At 58.4% G+C, this 20738-nt stretch overlaps 1 protein-coding gene across 4 annotated transcripts in view; it reads left to right on the top strand.

Moving 5' to 3' along the window:
- Positions 1 to 12040: 12040 nt before the first annotated feature.
- TNRC18 (trinucleotide repeat containing 18) overlaps positions 12041 to 20738 on the top strand; it is a 90035-nt gene continuing 81337 nt past the window's right edge. The window contains exon 1 of one of the 4 annotated variants that reach the window (XM_072836875.1): positions 12041 to 12331. Coding sequence is in view for 2 of the 4 variants with exons in the window: in XM_072836871.1 (XP_072692972.1) it covers positions 16474 to 16660 (187 nt within the window). In the remaining 2 variants the exon portion in view is untranslated. Of the gene's footprint in view, positions 12332 to 13770; positions 14197 to 16301; positions 16661 to 20738 lie in introns of those variants that run through there. The other 3 variants (XM_072836874.1, XM_072836871.1, XM_072836873.1) reach the window with 3 other exon arrangements.

The raw sequence follows: 20738 nt of genomic DNA, 5'->3' as shown, positions 1-20738 counted from the left end.
ATGGACTGAATGTTTTTGCCCCCCGAAATCGATATGTGGAGATCCTAACCCCTGATGTGATGGTATTAGGAGGTGATGCTTTTGGGGGGTGATTAGTTCCTGAGGGCGGAGCCCTCATGAGTGGGATTAGTGCCCTCATAAAAGAGGCCCCAGAGAACCCTCTTGTCCCTTCTGTCACATAACCACACAGTGAAAAAACAGCCAGGAAGCAGGTGCTCATCAAACACTGAGTCTGCCGATGCCTTGATTTTGGGCTTCCAGCCTCTAGAATTATACCTGTCTGTTGTTTAAGAGCCCCGGTCTAGGGCAGCCCTGGTGTCTTAGCAGTTTAGCACTGCCTTCGGCCGGGGTGTGATCCTGGAGACCTGGTATAGAGTCCCGTGTCCCTGCATGGAGCCTGCTTCTCCCTCTGCCTGTGTCTCTGCCTCTCTCTCTCTCTCTTTCTCTCTCTATCATAAATAAATAAATAAATAAATAAATAAATAAATAAATAAATCTTAAAAAAAAAAAAAAGGGCCCCGGTCTACATATTTTTGTTATAGGAGCCCAAACAGACTAAGGCAGGCTGAATTATGTCCCCCGAGATACATACGATGACATCTTAGCCCCCAGACCTCAGAACACATCTGTATTTGGAGACGAGACCTTTAAGGAGGTAATTACGGTAAAAGGAGGCCACTAGGGTGGGTCTTCATCCGATAGAACTGGTGTCCTTGTGACAAGAGGAGGTTAGGACCCGGACACGCACAGGGGGACAACCACGGAAGACATGGAGAGAAGACAATGTCTACACACCATGGAGGGAGGCCGCAGGAGAAGCCAACCCTGTGTGCACCTTGACCTTGGACTTCCGGCCTCCAGAACAGAAAGAAATGAGTGCCTGTAGGTCAGGTGCCTGGTCTTTGTTACCGCAGCCCGAGAAGACTAACATGGGCTAGGGCAGCCCCCGGAGTCACAGCGGCTCTGGGTCGCCATCGCTCCAGTTAGGGCACGTGCCAGGGAATGTGTGCTGGGGGCTGGGGATTGGTGGCCAGAACTGCCCCTACGGCATGAGACCAAAGTCTCCTTCTCTGCCTCATGCAGGGCTGGAGGACCCACTCCTTCTGAGGGAGGGGCTTCAGCTGCGTCCTGGTGATGGGATGGGGTGGGGGGTGGGGGGGCCCCAGGTCTGTGTTGTGGATTGAATTGCATGCCCCAGAAAGACATGTTAAAGTGCTGACCTCTGGAAGCTCAGAACGTGGCCTTATTTGGAAATAGGGTCATTGCAGATGTGATCAGTGGAGATGAGGTCCCTCTGGACTATGGCAGGCCTTTAATCAAATATGACTGATGTCTTTATAAGAAAAGGAGAAGAGGCAGAGAGCCTGACCCACGTGGAGAGGAGAACTGCCATGTGAAGATAGACCTGGAAAGGGGCGGTGGCTGTGTAATGGCAGTGGCAGAGGTTGGAGTGGCCCAGACTCACGTCCAGGAGGACTCAGGAGCACTGGCCACCACCGGACACAAGGTGACAGGCCTGGAGCAGACTCCACCATAGCCCTCAAGAGAGAACCAACTGCATTGACACCTTGATTTTGAATGTCTGTCTTCCTAAACTGTAAGAGAAGAAGTATCTGTTGTATAAAGTCACCCAGCGTGTAGCCATTTGCTGTGGCAGCCAGGGGAAAGCCATGCAGGTGGCTTTGGCCCTGTCCTGGTCAAGAAGCATTGGGGCAGTAGCCTGGGGACTGGGCTGAGCACCTGCTTGGTACCCAGGCATCACTAATGGAGGGAGTGGGGTAGTGGTCACCCTGGAGCAGGGCTTCCAGGCCCCCTTGGCTATCTGAACACCTGCTAGTGTTCAGAAAGATGAGCGCATTGGCTACCATCTGCATGCTCAATATAGGCACACACACACCCTCACTTGATCCCAGGAAAGAAGTATGTTAGCCCCATTTCGCAAACAGGTAAGCTGAGGCTCAGAGAGTGGAAGTGACATTACAAATATCACATATCAAGCAGGTGGCAGAGCCAGGACTTGAACCCAGGCTGACTGGTTCCATAGTACAGGCCATTTCCTTTTGTGGTCATTCAAGCACTCACCAGTGAAGGTAGTCTGGCAGAGGCAAACAGAACTGAGTTCTAGCCCCCACTTGGCCACCCAGTGTGTGACCTGGGCTGTCACAGAGCCCCTGAGCCTCACTCATGCAGTTCTGAGGAGGCTCCTTTCTTTCTCTTGCTTACACAAGCACACCCAGGAGTCGGTGCTGGCTGTGGGGAGAACCTCGCGAAAGCTGCTTGTCCCCTGGAGAAACTATACGTGGCCTCAGCGTGTAGGAGTTTCTTTATGGTTTGGTGGCCTTGGGCAATCCAGCTTCTCACCTGCTGGCTCAGGGTTCCACGTGAGCATCCTAACACACAAGAGTGACTTGACCTGGCCTTGGAAGCTATGCATCTTGTTATGACTTATGACTCCACCTTGAATGGGAGGAATGTCAAGGTCACACTGCAGCAGGGAGACACTGTGTGGCCATTGTCAGAGGTTATGATGTGTCAGGACAGTAGCCTGGGAAGGCCAGGTTCTGTGGTGCCCCACAGTGTGGCATTGTATCATCTGGAACCGGGCTTGTGACCTGGTGTGTGCCAGTGGGCAGGATGTGCAAAGATACAGAGACAGGGAGAGAGGTCAACAGGCACACTGAGGCTGAGACAGGGAGGGGCTTTGCAAATGTCACACATCAAGTAGGTGGCAGAGCCAGAACTTGAACTCAGGAGAGGAGGGAGAAGGAGGAGGGTGGGGGAAGGGGAGAGAGAGAGAAAACGGGCTCTGTCCAGACATACCCACGGGTGTTCTATTTCTGGGCTTTCTAGCTGTGGGCCTCAGGATATCTTTCTTTCTTTCTTTTTTTAAGATTTTATTTATTTATTCATGAGAGACACAAGGAGAGAGAGGCAGAGACACAGGCAGAGGGAGAAGCAGGCTCCATGCAGGGAGCCCGATGTGGGACTCGATCCTGGTACTCTGGGATCACAACCTGAGCCAAAGGCAGACACTCCACCGCTGAGCCACCCAGGTGTCCCCCTCAGGATATCTTTCATTTAAGGGGTTTGGGTACCGACTCCTTACAACTTCTTTTTCCTCCTGTGGACCAAGGCCCTGTCTGGTCTGGCCCCTGCCCTGCTCCTGGGCCCTCGGCTCCTCCTTTCTGTGCTGGTCACACTCAAGGTTCTTTGTTGGCCAAATTGTCTGGTGAGTGTTTGTTTAACAAACAGGAGTGGGTAAACACAAGGAACTGAGCAGAGTGCGGCCTCAGGAGGACGCTGACCATTAGGAGTGTCGGGGGAGCAGGACGGACCCCCGGGTGGTCTGAGTAGAACCTCCAGGAGGCCTTGCAAACCAGGGACCAGCAGGTGGCCCACTCAAGTGCTTCCATTTTGGTCAGCACAGTGTTAAAAATAGTGCCAAAGATAGAAAACAAAACAAACAACAGTTAAAAACGCTAAACACGGGCAAACATGCACAGACATTTCTCTAATGAAGATCTACAAATGGCTAATGAGCACCCGAAAAGATGCTCAACATCACTCATCAACAGGGAAATGCAAATCAAAGCCACAATGAGATACCACCCCACGTCCATTAGGATGGCTACTAAAAAAACCCCCCACATATATGAGATGACAAGTGTTGGCGAGGATGTGGAGAAATTGGAACCCTTATACACGGTTGGTGGGAATATAAAATGGTACAGCTGCTGTGGAAAACAGCATGGAGGTGCCTCCAAAAATTAAACTTAAAAATGCCATATGATCCAGCAATTCCAGTTCTGGATTTATACCCCAAAGAACTAGAAGCAGAGACGTGAAGAGTTATCTGTTCCTAGCAGCTTTATTCACAATAGCCAAAAGGTAGAGGCAACCCAAGTGTCCATCAACAGACTCATGGATAAACAAAACGTGGTCCAGCCGTACAATGGGATATTATTCAGCCTTAAAAAGGAAGGACACTCTGACACCTGCTCCAACGTGGATGAACCTTGAAGACATACCAAGTGAAATAAGCCAGACACAAAAGGGAGAGATACTGTATAATTCCACTTACGTGTAGTATTCAGAGGAGTCACATTCACAGAGACACAAAGTGGGAGGGTGGGTGTGGGGGCTAGGGGCGGGGGTGGGAACTGCCTCATGGGGATGGAATTTCAATTTGAGATGATGGAAAGGTTCTGGAGATGGATGGTGGGGATTGCTGCACAGAGATGGGAATGTACTGGGGCGCCTGGGTGGCTTGGTTGGTGAAGCATCTGCCTTCGGCTCAGGTCATGATCCCGGGGTTCTGGGATCAAGCCGGATGTCGGGCTCCCTGCTCAGCAGAGAGCCTCTCCCTCTGCCTGCTGCTCCCCCCTCTTGTGCTCTCTCTCTGTCAAATAAATAAAATCTTAAAAAAAAAAGGAAATATATTTAATGCCACCGAGCCCCGCACTTATAAATGGTTAAGACGGTAAATTTTATATTATGTATATTTTACCACGATTTTTAAGAAAGTGCCAAGGTTAGGGGGCACCAGGCTGGCTCAGTTGGTAGAGCACAAGACTCTTGATCTTGGAGTTGTGAGTTCAAGCCCCACATTGGGTATAGAGATGGCTTTAAAAAATCTTAAGAAAAGAAAAGCCAACAGATCGGGAGAGGTGTGGTGGACATTGCCTGTGCTCACCCATGTCAGGATCTCCTGTCCTTCCTGGGCATGGGCGGGCGAAGGAGACCCACCTTCTAGCACCATTTAGTTGGGTGTGATCACATGGATGGTGAGCACAAGTGCCATGTAAAACTTCTGGTCTCTGGTGGTAAAACCCCCAGTTCGATGATCTTCCCTTCCCTGTGATGGTCTCACATCAAGGTGGACCACTGATAGCACCTAAGTGGCTTGGGTGCTGAGCCACCACGTGGAGGGCAGCTGCCCTGGACTGTTGCCCAGGCTCAGAGCGGACGATGTGTCAGGGAAAATACATTTTTCTGTGTTGTGCTAAGACTGAGACGTTAGGGATTTTTGTCACTGCAGGATAACCTACCTTGTTCTAACTGACGCACCAGCTTGCTGCGAACCATGAAGATCTGGTACCCCTGGGGGCCACTGGTGGGGACGGTGACAAGCGGTACTCTCTAGACACTCTCCTACTTCTGCCCACTTGTTTCCCACCTGACACTTGTGGTCACTTAAATTTGGGATGCTGTAGTGTGCTGGGGCTGCCACAACAAAGGACCACAGGGTGAGTGGCTCAAACAACAGAGATTTACTATCTCTCAGTTCTGAAGGCTAGAAGTCCAAGATCAAGGTCTGGGCGGGGTGGGTTCCTTCAGGGGCTGTGAGGGGGCCTGGTCCATGCCTCTCCCTTTGTCTCCTTAGGTGGCTGGCTCTGTCTCTGTCTTTTCAGGATCCCCCCTGTACCTGTGACCCCCATTTTATAAGGACCCTGGTCATATTGCATTAGGGGCCCCTCCCCCAGTGTGACCTCACTTTAACCAATTACATCTGCAAGGATGCTGTTTCCTTTTTTTTATTAATTTTTTTTATTATTCATTTATGATAGTCACAGAGAGAGAGACAGAGAGAGAGAGAGAGAGAGAGTCAGAGACACAGGCAGAGCGAGAAGCAGGCTCCATGCACCGGGAGCCTGACGTGGGATTCGATCCCGGGTCTCCAGAATCCCGCCCTGGGCCAAAGGCAGGCGCTAAACCGCTGCGCCACCCAGGGATCCTAAGGATGCTGTTTCCAAATGAGGTCACACTTTGAAATCTTGGGGCCAGACCTTGAACATATGAGTTTTGGGGGTATTCAACCCACAACCGTCAGCAGAGGAGGGTTGGATGGAGCGGGGCCAGGTGAGCAGGGCTGGAAAGGGGAGCATGAGGGAGAACCCAGACATTTCTGGGAGAAGGAACTGATCTAAGCAGGCCTTTCTGGCAGGGGTGGCTCTAGAAGGTTCTTAAGAGACTGCCTGTGGCCACAGAAGGTATGTGAGTGCATTTGTGCATGTGTTCGGGGGCTGCCTCCTGTTCATCTCCAGGGTGGAGACAGGCTAAGACATGTAGAGAAAGTGGAGGGCTGCACGAAGGGGGGCTGCTGTCAGGTTTGATCTTCAGGGTTTGTTTTTGACTTTCTGCTGACTCTAGAAATGGATCCACATGGGGGTGGGAGCGAGAGAGAGGCAGAAGAGGGAAGCTTTCAAAGCTGTAGCCATGGGAAATGTTTTTATTTTCTGCTTGAAAGAAAATGCCAAAGAAGAATTAAAAAAAAAAAAAAAAAAAAGAGGGAGGTGGAGAGACACATTGTGTGTGTGTGTGTGTGTGTGTGTGTGAGAGAGAGAGAGAGAGCGCGAGAGAGCATGAGCGAGTGAGAGAGGCAGAGACACGGGTCCTGGGAGCCTGTGGGTGTGGGAGGCTCCCTGGACGCCTGGGAAGGAGGATGTTAGGTGCTGCTGTCCCCTCTTGAGATGCCACCGTGGGCCATGGAACACCAGTGAGGAGCACAGGAGGCGGTCGGCTGGGCAGAAACCGGTTCGGCTTGCTTGCTGCCCCCCTGGCTGGGTGCCCTTAGGAAGACCCCATTTCTCTGGGTTGCAGGGACTCTTTTGATGAGTGTGTCTACGACACGGGGCAGGATGCCTGTGCAGCCTGAGCAGCCATAACACAAGAGCATTCAGACACCAGGAGACCCTAAGGGAGATGGGAAATGTGATCCTGCAGGTGTGTCCTGAGCCAGAGTCTACAGCAGGTGTGGGAGACCCAGGGTCAGCTCTCCTAAACTCCTGTCTGCAGCCCCCACCAGCCCTGGAGTGTGGAATGTGACCCTCCTCCCAGAAAGGACCTGACCTCCACCTCCCCCATACCCCAGGCCCAAAGGACTCCCACTGACCTCTGACCTCTGTCACCTCCCCCTAGGTGAGGGCAGGACCGAGGCCCCAGGGAGTAGAGGGGATTGATGAGGAAGGGCAGTAAATGGGGTGGCAGGGTGGACTAGTGTAGTTCTCCACCCTAGTCTCCGTCAGGCTGGCTGGAGGCTTCCAGGGATGCTGGAGCTCCACATTGGTATCCCCTTGCCTGGCTTAGCTGAGGGTGTCTGCTGTTGCTTCTTAGCTGTGTAGCTCGTCACCTCTCCTTGGGTTTCTCATCTGTTAAATGGGCGCTTTGGTACCAAAGTCAGAGGACTGTCGAAGCTGGCATGAAGCAAGGGCTAGTTTGCATCAAAAGAATTTTCCGGAATGGAAAAGAAACTGGGAGTTGTCTGCCTTGGACAGGGAAGGGCCAGCTTGGGTCTGCAGGCGCAGACTGGGTCAGGGTTGTGGGAGGGGACCAAGGTACCTTGTGGGTGGAGGGGGGACAGGGCTGCGGTGGAATTTGCTCTAGAAATCTCAGCACACACAGGCCTGCCAGGGGGTGCTCAGAGGCCCAAAGCTGGGAACTGGCGGTCAGAGAAGTGAACCCCTAAAGACTAGGCAGGAGGCAGCCTGACTCCCCATCTTGGTGCTGCCCTTTCCTCCCGCCACACACGTGCTGCCAAGCCCTCCATTCGTCACCCTGGCACTGACATACATAAATCCCATTAGTCACACACGCACAAACTCGCCTGCAGAGCACACCCAGGCACACCCAGACAAAGGAGGCCCCCAAAAAGGCCTTGTTCATCCCAGAACAGTGTGGGCACCCCAGTCACTTAATGGGCACAGGTCAGCCTCCCCCAGAGCAGCCAGTTCCCACCAGAACCCCTACCAACCAGGTACCCTAGCCCCCCCAGGTAACCATGGCCCCCCAGTTCCAAACCTCTCCCGCACCCTCTGGGCACACAGTGCCACAACGACTGCCCACCCGAGCCCCTGGCCACCCCCTCTCGCGCCTCTCTGGAGAGGGACACGCGGCCGGCGCTGTGGCCTGTCCCTAGGCTCTGCCTCAGAGGGGGTCCAAGCAGGAAAACCAGTCTCCAAGGTCAGCAGAGCTCTTCAGCAGGCGGCCCCGGGAGCTGATTTATTGGCGGTTTATTTGGAGAAACGCTATCGCTCTCAGATTCCGGAGAGGGAAAATAAAAAACACGCTCGTGGTGGACTTTAACCTTGGGCTGAAACCGCAGCGCTTTGTTTTCCGAGACGCTTCCTGGGGCGCCGCGGCGGGGCCGGGCCGGGGGAAGCACGGCGGGAATGCCGCCCTGCAGCCTCTCCTCCCCTCTCCTCTCCTCTCCGGGCGGCGATGGCGGGCCCAGCGCTCCAATTCCTCCGGGCCCGGCGCTCCCTCCCAACAGGCTTCTAGAAATTCTAGGAAGGAGCCAAAGCTCCCACTCTAAGACCGTGGCGGGGCGAGGTTTACCAAACCTTCCGTCTCAGGCATCTGCCACGGGCTGGCCGTTGCAATTGTGTCACTGGCACTGTTGTGTGTGTGTGTGTGTGTGTGTGTGTGTGTGTGTGGCGCCGACGAGGGGGTGCATGCTTCCCCCTTTCCCGGCTGCCCTACTGAAGTCCCAGGCAAAGAGCAACAACCGCTCCGAGTTGCTGGTCCCTGATCCCCCGCTCTGCCGGCGCGGCTGCTGCTCCGTACGTGTGCAGGCCTGTTTCCAGCCCCTCTGGCAAAGAGACACGATGCTGGTGACATTAAACGTTATTATTGTAAATGCATCCTTTCTGGGTCTATCCCCCAGGTGCTCAGGAACTGTTCAGGTAGAAAGACCACTGCCCCTACCAGGCTGCCAGCAGCACCCCTCTGATTCCTGTTTTCTCAATGGTTGGGCTATTTTTGCCCAAGCCACTGCCTGGTGGGGTGCCCACAGGCGGTGGGGGAGGCGAAAAGTCGGAGGTATCCCTGGCCTTAGAGAGAGAGATAGGCTGACATGGGGTGGGGAGCTATATGAGCCCCCACCCTCCTGGCCCTTTAACATCGATACCCCGCTTGGTTCTCATCATGCCAAAGAAAAATAAAAAAAGAAAAAAAAAAAAAAAAGAAAAAGGAAAGGAAAGGAAAAAGAAGGAACAAAAAGAAACAAAACAAAACAAAACACCCACCTCCCTAAACCGTGCACCAGCATAGAGGGCAGAAGGACGGCGCCAGATTAAAGGGGGGTCTGCAGAGAAGGGTGGCTGGCTGAGCTATGAAAAGACTCCCTGATCTAACCCCGGTGTCACCCCTTAAGGGCACGGGAGCTGGGCTAAAGCAGGTGGCCGTGTACCCATTCCAGCCTCACCGACCCTTCCTGGGAGGAAGTTTCCCGCCTGGGTGCCCCCACCCCTGGCTGCAATCCGCTGAGGCCCAGGCCACCTGCGGTCCAGCGCCGGTGGGTTTGGAAGGTGGTGGCACTGAATGGGCCGGTCCGGTCCTCCCTTTGGTGAATGGGGAAGCCCTGCACCGGCCTCGGGGTCGCCAGGCCCGGACCCTGAGAGCAGGGCCCCGGCGTAGCCCGGGAAGCGAGGCGGCCAGGAGCACGCGCGGGTGAGCAGCGGGAAGGAGGTCCCGCATGGAGATTTATGGTCGAATCCGGCCCCCTGTGCACCGAGCACGTCTCCGACCTCTCCGAGCCAAACAGTGGAATGGAAGACCCGACCCGGGGCCGGGGAAAGGGGCCAGGGCCGGAGGCGGAGCCGAGACACGCTGCGATCCGCTGGGGCCGCGCCTGGCGCTTCAGCCCTGGCTCTGCCCACCGGCTCGAGCGCTCGTCCCGGCGGCGTCTGGGCCTCGGCGCCGCGTCTCTGGTCTTTCTGCAGGGTTGGGATCCCTCTTGGCTGGGCCGGCCGAACCTCCGCTCGGCGCGAAAGGAGGCTGAGCCAGGGGCAGCGACGGGATGGCGAGGACGGATGTCCCGGGCGCAGCCTCTCCGGGTTTTCGCGGTGCCCGGGCCGGAGCTCCCTGGTTGCCAGACCCGGGACCTGGAAAACTGGCTCTGCTAAGCCCCAGATCCGGCGGGGCTTCCCGAGCGGGCAGCAGAGGGGGCCGGAGGCCGCTGGGGCCCCATCCCCGAGAAGCTGGCACAGCGCGGGGAGCTCGGGGGCCCGCCGGGAAAGGCGGCTTGGGGCGCGAGGGGTGGAGGCGGCCCGGGTGCCCTCGCCCCCTGAAGGATGCCAGCTTTCTCCGGGGGACGGGGCCTGTATCCGCGGGGGCAGCACCACCAGGGGCCCGGAAAGCGCGGGGGTCGGCCCGGACGAGGGCAGAGCAGGCTGCGGGTGCCGGGCCCCGCCGCCGCCACAAAGGCGCACCCGGCTCAACGCTGGCCGGTCTTGGGTTTTAAGACAAAGCGGAGTAATTTCGTCAGTCGGGCCGCGTGCAGGGAGCACACAAAGGGCCTCGGCTCCGGCGGCCCGGGGCGGCCGTGGACGGCAGCGCGGGCCAGGGCGGGCTCTGCGGGAACAGGGGTTTGGGTTGCGAGGAGCCCCCCCCGCCGCCGCCGCCGCTTTTCCGCCCAGTCAGTACAAAACACACACATACACACACTGCGTCAACGCAGTTTTTGGCCACGGATCCCGCCGGGTAAACAGAGGGGGGGGTGGGGGCGGAATATGGCGGCCAGACCCGGGAGCACCGCGGCCCGGCGCCGCCTCTGCGCGCGGTGCACGGCGCCCCAGCCTGGCTGTGCGTCCGCGTGTGGCCGCCGGAGCGGCGGGCGTGCTTCCCCAGGCCTCCGAGGCTTGGCACGGGGGCCCCAGAGGCGCCCCGCGGGCCGCGGGGGTCTCGGGAGGCGCCCGGGCTGCGCCCACCTCGGCCTGGGATCCTCCTCCCCCCAACATGGCTCCCGGACGCTGTTTACCCAGCGCCTGCGAGGGCACCGGGCCGCGCGGGGGCCGGCGGCGAGGGGTGGGGGGGCGCACAGGCCGGCGGGGCCGCGGCGCCCCCGCGCCCCCCGCGTTTGCGGAGCCGGCGTGGGCAGGCTGTGCGCGCAGCCCGCGGCCGGGACCCGGGAGCCGCCGCCGCGTCCCCAGGCCCTGCGCCCGGCCGGGCTCGGGCGGACACTGGCGCGGCCGCGGGTGTGAGTGTGCGCCGGGAGGGCGGCGCGACCCGGCGGAGGCCCACAAAGGCCCGGGAGGAGGGGCTGGGGGAGGGGGTCTCGCCCCGCGACCCTAATGAAATGCAGGCTCGGTTCGCCACGCAGACAAGGCGCACACTTGGAAAAATGCAAACGCCATTGGCAAATGCAGGGCAAACAAGGCAGAATTTTTATTAGCAACTAAATGATTGATGGCACACCTACCCCGCCATCACAATTACGGCGTCTTGGAGCATCCAGGGGTGAAAACATTAAACATTTATAAAAATAGGCTTCCCCCCCTCCGCCAACTCTCAAGTCTTTTGTATTTCCCACCTCAACTTTCTCAAGATACGTATTTTTTGCTTGAGCTATACGAAAAAAAAAAAAAAAAAAGCATAAAAAAAAAAAAAACAACCCAAAACAAACCCACACAAAAAACCCATTCCAGATCCAGGGCGGGGATAATGGGGTCGGGGATCAGGGTCTGGGCTCCGAGTATTGGAGGGCAACCAGGGGGGTGGCGAAACACTGGGGGCTCAGGCGTGGGAGGGCTTATTAGAAACCCACAAAGGCCTTCGGATAACGCTCTAGGATGCTCGGCGCCTACAGGGGCTGCGCCCCCACACACAGCCCCTTCCCCTGCCTTGGCTTCCAGCAGCCCCGCGCAGCTCAACTGCATTTATTTTATTTCTGCAGTCAATCCCCTCCCCCAAGGCACACAAGACACAATACCTCCTTTCTCTAACCCCCCTCTCCTCTCCGCCTTTGCTCCTGGCCGTCCCGGGGCCGCACCGGGAACCTCCCGCCGCCCCAGCCGCCACTGAGACCTGCGCGCCCCGCTCCAAGCGCGGACACCGCCGCTGTTCCCCTCGGCTCCGGCTATTTTCGTTCCTTTCTTTACTTCTCACTCCTCCCTCCTCCCCCTGCGGAGCTCCAGCTTCCAAAAGAGGGCAGCCTCGAAACCAGCGCAGAGGCTCCAGGAAGGGCAACTTGAAACTGCCCTCAAGAGGCTGAACTTTTTTCCTCAAATTTATACTGGAATTAAATTAGACACCCCCAGTTCGCTTTCTCCGAGCCTATTCCCCCCCTCCCCGTTTTCTTCTAAAAGTGGAGAAAAGAAAATAGAACGAACGGGCGCCAACTAGCTCATTTCCCCCCTTCCAGAAAAGTTGCTTAAAAATGGATAAAAAAAAAAAAAAAAAAAAAAAAAAAAGAACCAGCGATGCGAAAACGCTGAGTCCGCAGCGCGGGGCGAAAGAGCGGGCTTCTCTTGTTTTAATTAAAATCTAATCACCGCGGCAGCTCTCCGAGGCAGGATCGGCAAGGATTTCTGCCCCTCCAAGCTTCCATTTGAGGGTACGTAATGCCCAGCCGGGCATGGGTCCCTGCGGGGCTGCAGAGAGAGGGTGCGGGGGCCCCAGGGCGGTCCCTCCGACCGCGTCCGCAGTCCTCGCGCCCGCAGCCAAGTACGTTGCCGCGGGCAGTTCCCGGCGACTCAACCCAGAAAGGATTTTGCTGAAAGCGCAAAATAAAAGTACAAAGTCTGGGGGATTGGGGCTCCCCTCCCCCTCCGGCCGCCGCGGCCAGCCAAGCACTTTTTGGGCTTGGCTTCTGCTTCCTCTGAGCTCAACAGATTTTTTTTTTTTTTCCCGGTCTCGCCCTCCCTGGAGGGGGCGCGGCGGATGGAAGGCGAGAGAGGCCCCCAGCCAAGAGGTTTTTAATATTACACTTTAATAGGTTTCAGAAGGCCCCGTGGAGAAATGCTAATAGGCTGAAATGTCAGAATCGAGAGGGAGTCAGTTCGCGCTCAGCCGATCTAATCCTTTTTTCTGCTCTGATTTTTTTTGGGGGGGGGGGTAGGGAAGGGGAGGGGAGCGCCCACGCAAAGAAAGGCTTTGGGGAAGGGCGCGCGGCGTAGAGCGCCACAGCCCGGGCCGGGGCCGAGCGGGGGGCGCGCCCCGGCCCGCGCGTTTCTATAGGAACCCCTTTTAGAAGATTAGAGACTCACCCGCTACCCGCCGCCGCGGCCTCTCCAAAATATTAATCAGTAACCATCTGACACCGCGTTTCAGGGAGGGACCCGCAGGCCGGGGCTAGGAAGACTGCCTTCACGCCTACCCATCCCACCCAACCGCGCTGCTAGGGGAAAAGGCATGAATCGCTGCTTTGTTTTAAAAGGGGGAGTTAAAAAGGGAAAAAGCAGCCCTTGTCTGTGTCGGCGTCTCCACCGCGCGCTCTGGAAGGCGCGCCCCAGGGGAGGTAGGAGGGGGCCGGGGCCCGGGCGCGGGGTGCAGCCCGCCGGGCCCCAGGCCCTTCCCGGCTCGCTCGGCTCGTCACCTCCTCCTGCGAGCAGGAAGCTGACAGGCGGCCCATTAAACCGCGCCTTGCAAAGCCCTGGATTGCGGCGACAACCATCTTCCTCTATTTTGATCACTCAGCCTAGACGCCGGGGGAGGGGGTAGGAAGAGGGAGGAGAGGGAGGGAAGGGGGGGTCCGAGCTGGTGGAGGGGGAGGGCTGCCTAGAAACGGCCGGGAAAAATTCTCACCACCAGTTTTGATCATTCAGCCCCGCCGTGGGGAGCCTGGAAACTGCTGGAGCCCCTTGGTCCGTAATTGGTTTTATAGGAATGGCTGAGGGCCAAGGTGTTTACATGCGCGTGATTGGCGGTGCGCGCGGCCAATGGGTGGAGGCCGGGGGCCGGCCTGGGGGGGGAGGCGGGCGCCCGGGAACAATGCGTGTTTCTTCGCTGGAGAGTACTCCCCTCCCCCAGCCGCCCCCTCCCCCCTCCCGCTGGCTTTTTTTTTTTTTTTTTTTTTTTTTTTTTTTAGATCCAGCGAGAGGAACTTGAAAGGGGGGTTGTGTAATGTACCTTTTCCAATCCCGGGCTGTATATGGAGATTTGGGATTCTTTAAACCGGCGCTACCTGGATTTTATTAAAAAGCGAGGAGCTCGGCGGGAGGAAAGCTGGCTTTTCCGGGGGCTGCGGGAGCCGGGCCGCGGGAGGGCGGAGGAGTTGGCGCGCCGAGCGCTCGGCCCGGGGAGCGGTTTTCTACCAAAAAAAGGAAAGGCGGGCAAAAAGTGTGAGGCGGCTGCGGGTGGCGAAGGGGAGCAGCAGCCGCGGGATGGCGGGCAGCACGGGCGCCTAGCCGCGCCGGGAGTCGGGGCCACCGCCGGAGTCGCCGTCACCGGAGCCCGGAGCCGGGAGCCCCGCCGCGCCAGGTACGCCGCCGGGCCGCGCGTCAGTCCCTGCCCGGGCACGACGGTCTCCAAACTTCTCCAGCTGACCCCCTAGCCCGCCTCCCCCTCGGGGTGCGCGGGGGGATCCCCGCAGCTGTCCGGGCCCCACGAACGGGATCGGGGGTCCGCGGCGGTGCGGTGAGGGCGCCCTGGGGAGGGCGGGGGCGGGCCGCGGCGCCTCGGGCGCCCACCTGAGTCCTCAGCCCGGATCCAGCCCGCCCAGCCGGGCTGAGGGGCGTCGGTTCCCTTCTGGGTTCCTGGCAGGCGGCGGGGGAGCCGGGGACGCCGAGACGTTTTCGATTATAGGCTGTTTTTAATTAAAAGCCGGAATTCAGCCATTTTAACTGCATATAAGAGGGGGGAGAAAAGTAGAGAGAACGCAGTGGAGCCCGCAGATGGCCGAGCCAGCTTCTCCACCAGAGCGAGGGTGTTCCGGGGGCCTCCACCTCGACTTCCCCAAAGTGGGGCGTCGGGGCATGCTCCGAAGCCCTACCTTTTAAAAGAAAGCTACACAAAGAACATTAAAAAAAAAAAATCACGGAAAGCTCATCGCCTCCTTTAAGACATGTATCCTCGGATGTGGCGATCTTAGATTTTTTCCAAAGTAAACGCGGATCTGGTAACCAGAGCCTGATGGGAGTGAGCGAGGGAGGGAGGGAAGGGGGTGTTTGTAACCAAAACCGGGTTAAAATAAGCACCCTTAGCGAAGTTGGGGAGGGCGGGTGGAGAAAGAGGCCGGGGGGTCTGCAGCTCGGGGGGCTGGGCGCCGGGCGCGGGGCTCACGGCGCGGGGCGGGCACCCGGGAGCCGGTGGCTTTGGCGTGGATCGGTGGCTCTAGGAGCGCCCGGGCCTCCCGGAATCAGGAACCCGAGCTGCCGCGGGCAGACGGAGAGCGAGGGCAGGGTTGGCTCCGAGACCCCCCTCCCGCCCCCATGGGAATCGGCAAACGACAAATCTTTTAAACAAACAGCTTTAAACTGGAACTACAGGGGGATTTATCCAACGCTGGGGGAGGCGCCCCTTGGTCCGCCCGCGCTGCGAAGGTTTTCTTTGTAGGTTATTTTTGGGGTTGGGTGGTGGTGGTGGTGGGGGAAGCTAGGGTAGGAGCAAGACCCTCCAGCCCCTTGCTTCCCCTCTGGCCGCCCCCCTTCCCCCAAACCCCCCGCGCCAGGCCACGTCTTCGGGCCGCAGGATTCTCAGGCCAAGGCGTTGGAAAATGAAACCAAAGCTTGTTTTGAAGGATTCTTTCCAGTCCTCGGGAGAGAGTGCCACGTCTCGAGTCCTCGGACTCAGACTCTGCGACTCACCGTGCCCAAGGGGGGCGGCAGGAGGAGGCACGAGCCTCTTTAAAAAAGAATAAACAGGCTTGGCACTCTCTAGAGAAAAAAGAAAAGAAAAGAAAAGAAAAACCCCAAAACAACAACAACAAAAACAACAACAAAAACCCCAACACTAATTGGCGGCTCAGGGCGAGCTTAGGGGAAAACAGACTCAAAAAAGAAAAAAAAAAAAAAAAAAAAAAGGCAGACCAGCGGCCAAAAAGGTTAAATATTAAACTTTCCGGATCAGATAGTGACACAGTGTTGAGGGAGACATTTCGAAGCGCCCATGGAAAGGTTTCACGGGTTGAAGCCCCGGAGCATGTGACGCCCAGGAATCAATCCCACTGGGGAGGTTTTGTGTTTGCGCCGTCCGGGCGCGGCTGAGGGGCCTTCCCGGGTTTCGGGAGGGGACCCGGGAGCCGCCGAGCCAGTCTGGGCTGGGGCGCAGCGCGCCACAGGCCACTTCCCGAGCCGGGTCCCCGGGAGCGCGAGGCCGCCGGAGGAAAGAGCATGGATTTCGTACTTTTTATGGAAAAGGGGTGACCCCCGATTTCATTTCTGGCCACCCGATCCGCCGTCCCCGACCGCGAACGGCAAGGCGACTTTCTGAAACTTTGTTTTCCCCCCTCCCTCTTTTTTTCTCCCCCCCCAATCCTGTTTCTTCCGCGGCCCGTCTCCTCTCCCCGCCAAGACGCCGTGTGCGCCGCCTCGCGCAGCTCCGCCTGGCCGCCCGGAGGGGCCCCACCGCCGGCCGCCTGTGCGCCCCGGGCCGCGGGCCCGCCGCAGAGCGCAAGCCCCGCTGGCCGCCGCCGCCATGCACGCCGCGGAGCCCCCGCCGCCCGAGGACTCTGGGACTACGCCGAGGCCGAACTTTTAGGTCCCACTGAGCGAGGCCCGCGGGCCGGGTGGGGGGCTGGCTGCGGCACTCCCGCGGAGGATGGATGGCCGAGACTTCGGGCCCCCGCGGTCCGTGCACGGCCCCCCGCCGCCGCTGCTGTCTGGCCTGGCCATGGACAGCCACCGCGTGGGCACCGCTGCGGCCGGACGCCTGCCCGCTTCTGGCTTGCCCGGCCCGTTGCCGCCCGGGAAGTACATGGCCGGCCTCAATCTCCACCCGCACCCGGGTAAGTGCCCTGCGCCTTGGCCGCCCCCTCCTGGGACCCTGGGGAGGGAGGCCCGGGGAAAACCTACTCGGCCTGTTCCTGGGCGTTCTCGGCAGGGACGCGGCACCTCCCTTCCCCTTGGCAGGGCCACGGGAGTGCGGGTAGGCTCAGCTCCCAGGGCGGGGGGACCCCCGGGCGCGGCGGAGAGGGGCGCGCGGCTCGGCTGCTTCCCCCGGCGCGCCAGTGCCCTCTCGGAGCACACGCATCTGCCGAAACCCGAGGCCGGTAGTAATTCCGACCCCGGGGCCCCTGCGGCTCCAGCCCAGGCTGGGGTGTTCAAAATCTGGGCAAGAAAAGAAGCCAGCCCCACACCCTTTGAGACATCCGTTCCCCGAGCTTCAATCGTTTTCTTGGCTAACGCCCTTGCGCGGCGGCGCCGTTGGGCCCCGGTCCGTTCCTGGCTCCTTCGCTCGCACAGGGCGGGGTGGGGGTGGGGGGGCTCCGGCCGGCCCCAGAGCCGGGGCTGTGGGGAGGACGGACATCTCGGCGTCCCGGGGACCCCCTCCCTGGCCGCGAGAGAGGAGAGCACCTGTCCCGGGACTTAAACCCCGGCCCCGGGAACCCCGCGTTCTCCGGCGGGCGGGCGGGCGGGCGCGCAGCGCGGCGGGGCGCAGAGCCGGGGCCGCAGCCATCCGCGGAGTCAGGAGCCGACCTGGCCGGCCCCGAGCGGCGCACGGAAAGCCTGAGGTCTCACATGGACCCGTGCGCAGGAGGTGGCAGAGAGGGCCCGCAGGCCTCCGTCCTTTCCCAAGGGGGGCCACCGAGGCCGGTGGGGACGGCATCCGGGTTGGGAGAGGCTTGTCCCGGGCGGGCTGCGGCCGCTCCGGTAGAGCAGGGTGGGAAGGGAAGCGCGGCGACCTCCAGGATACCCGCTCCCTCCTCCCGGCCGCGCCCGGCTGCTTGGCCTGGCGTCCCACGCTTCACTTAAAAAAATCCACCTCTCCTGTTCCAGAGTGTCGGCCGGACTCCTGCGATTTCTGCGGGAGCCGCCGGCTCTCCCCGCGGCCTGGGGAGGGACACCTCCCGCCGCCCTGGCCGGGTCGCACGGGTCCTTGCCTTCTCCAGCGAGGCCGGCTCGAGAGAGGTGTTTGCCTCTCTTTGATTTTTCTCATGGAACTTTTCAGGAACCGGCGTCCCGGGGCTCGGCGGGACAAAGGGCCTTTTGTGAAGCGCCGGCCGGGGAGGGGCACATTCGGGGCAGCCAGCACAGACATCCCCAGCCCCGGGAGCGCGGGAACCTGGTCCTGGCCTGGGGTGCGCGGGGTCCTTCCTGTACCCGGCCCACATTCTGCCCAGGGGGCCATGACCAGGACTCTGGTTTTTTTCTCAAATGGTGCACTGTGGGCACTGGAGAGGTGCCGGGATACTAAAGGAGGGGTTGGGGGCGACCCTGGGGATGCAAAGGCCCGCTTGTACCATCCCCTTTTGGTTGCCCCCAGAGGCCGCGGGAATTTTCCGGTTTGCGTGTCTTTTGAGCTCATCCGGTCACTCAGGCCGGCCCAGGGTGGTGGCGGAGTTTTGGGGCCTGAGAGTCACAGCCTGGGTCTTCCTGGCTGGCAGGGCCTTCCCTGGCCTTCTGCCTTCCCAGATCAGGGGAGACGGCACCCCATCTCTAGTCTGGTTCCTGCCTAACAGGCGCCAAATGCCCTAATGAGAAGCAGTGAAAACAGCCCCAATCAATGGGTGCCTCTGCCTGCTTGCAGTGAGCCAGGGCTCTGCTGAATTTAGCTGCAGTGGGCAGACTGCCTAACACCCATTAGGTAGATGGGGAGGCTGAGGCCGGAGAGGTGAAGCACCTCTACTGCAGCAGGCAGGAGGAGGAAGTCCAGCTGGAGGTGGCTGCAGAGGCCTGTCTTCTGGGCCTCCTGCCCAAGGAGCTGCCTGACTTCTGCGTGCTTGGCTGCTGAGGTCATGAAGGAAGTAGCAGGCAGGCTCGGGAAGCGCTGGGAAATGCTGGCCGGCCTGTGCTCACCTGGTTAGGAAGGGTTGCAGGCCAGCTGGTGCTGCCCCTTGCTTTCCCCAACATGAGTGGCCACTTGGAGACCCTGGACCCTAGGCCAACGCCCAGAGCCCAGCCCTGTGCTAATCCCATTAGCCAGGAGGTAGAGAGCTGCTTCCCATTCACTGCTTGGGCAGGGTGGATTACAAATTCCTCAGCCCACACCCCTCCCCCTCTTTCTTTGCTGGGTGCAGGTGCTAAATTTTCTCTTTCAGACGCTTCTTCTGCTTGGCTGTCAGCAACTTAGGTCTGGCCAGCTTTATCGGTCCTGTCTTTGTTTGTTTTTGTTCTGGGAAGCCCGGAGAGGCTGAGTCTTTTGCCCTAGATCACACAGCAAGGCAGAGGCCCAGATTACCTCTGGACCCCTTTCTAGTCTGCAGGGCAGAGTGGGTGGGAGTGCCTGTGAATTCAGCATTTTAGGCAGAGAGAGTTGCCCTTCTGGGAGGCTCTGGGCTGGGCTGGTCCAGGCAGGTGTTGGCGTGAGTGAGGGTCTCCAGGAGAAGAGGCCCTTCTGCATCACTGGTCTAGGCTGAGGGATTTGGCTCTTTCCTGTGCAGAAGAGGAGGTAAATAAAAAATAAACAGGGTTTGGTTGGCCATTACTTTTCCCATAACCTTGAGTATTGCTATAGTGTGAGCCCTTAAATGTTCCCCGGGGTCAGTGAAATGGACAAGTAAGTGACAAGCCCCTGGTAGGCTTGCCTCTGGGCTCTGGGGTTGGGAGGCCTGGACTCAGGTCCTCCTCAGGCTGCAATTAAAGACCTATTAGCAGGATTTTGTACTTGGATGTTTATTCTCCCTGCCCCCACTCCCAGGGCTGCCTGGGCCCTGGAAGATACATGAATGGGGGGTGGAACCCAAGGATCAGGTTGGAGAGGCCGTGCACTTTGGACTGGCCAGTGGACAATAGGGGGCCATGGGCTTTCTCCAGGGTCCATCAGCTCTATCTCTGGAATCCAGCCCGTCAGCCTACTGGGATTGATTTAAAGAGATTAATCAGTGGGACTGGCTGGTGGAGTGATGCGATCCAGAGATAAAGGAGATTTGCTGGGTGCTTCCTCCTCTAGCTGGGAGGAGGCCTGGGGGAGGTTCTGGACTCTGGAGCCCCCCCCCCCCCCCCCCCGGGTCCCCTGGCTCTTGAGCCTGCCGGTTCTTTGGCTGTCAATCCAAGTGCTTCCTTTCTTGTTCATTTACTCAGCAAACCATTTCCAAGTGCCTCTGGCGTGCCAGGTACTGCTCTGGCTCTGGGAATCCGGGGATGACCAGACAAAAATCTTTGCTCTTATTGGAGGGTTTCATTCTGGTGTGGAGGCCAGACAGTGAGCACACAGATCAGCAAAGGAAATCATTTTAAATAGAGATACAGGCTGTGAAGGAAAGAGAATGCCCAGGGTCCGTCTGGGCTGGGGCTCCCAGAACTGGAGCGGCTAGGAGCAGGGGGGGTTGGGGGGGAGTGGTGGGGAGTTGAGTTGGTGGGGAGGAGGGGGACCCTGCTGGTCCCTGAAGGCCAGTAATGAGGTCTTGGAATTTCACACTGAGGAATGAGAAGGCAATTCAGGGTTTGAAACAGGGGGAGCCATTAGAAGTGAGGGACGTTTTACAGAACTGATCTGGACTCTTAAAACTGTCGATGTCATACAAGACAAAGGAAGGCCAAGAACTGTTCCTGATTAAAAGACTGAAAAAAAAAATGTGACAGCAACAGGCAACGAATGGCCTTCGTTTGAATCTTGGATCAGGGAAGAAATTGCTCTGAAGGACATCTTAGGGACAATTGATAAAATGGGAATATGGGCTGTAGATTAGCTGATAGTATCAAATCAATGGTGGGTTTCATGGAAGTTGATAATTGTACCATGCATATGGAAGAGAATGTCCTTGCTCTCTGGAAGTAAGAACACTGAACCATTTAGGGACAGGGGACCCGGGACAGGGGACCAGGTGGCCACGGAAGACTCTCAGGAATGGCTTGGGAAGAGAAAAAGTAATACCTGTATTTACATATGGATGGGAGACTGCTAAATCATTGACATGGAGTTAA

Source organism: Canis lupus, chromosome 8 (genome assembly GCF_048164855.1).
Source record: "Canis lupus baileyi chromosome 8, mCanLup2.hap1, whole genome shotgun sequence".
Taxonomy (NCBI): domain Eukaryota; kingdom Metazoa; phylum Chordata; class Mammalia; order Carnivora; family Canidae; genus Canis; species Canis lupus.
Note: the sequence above shows the minus strand (reverse complement) of the source record. Positions and strands in the feature narration are given on the sequence as shown.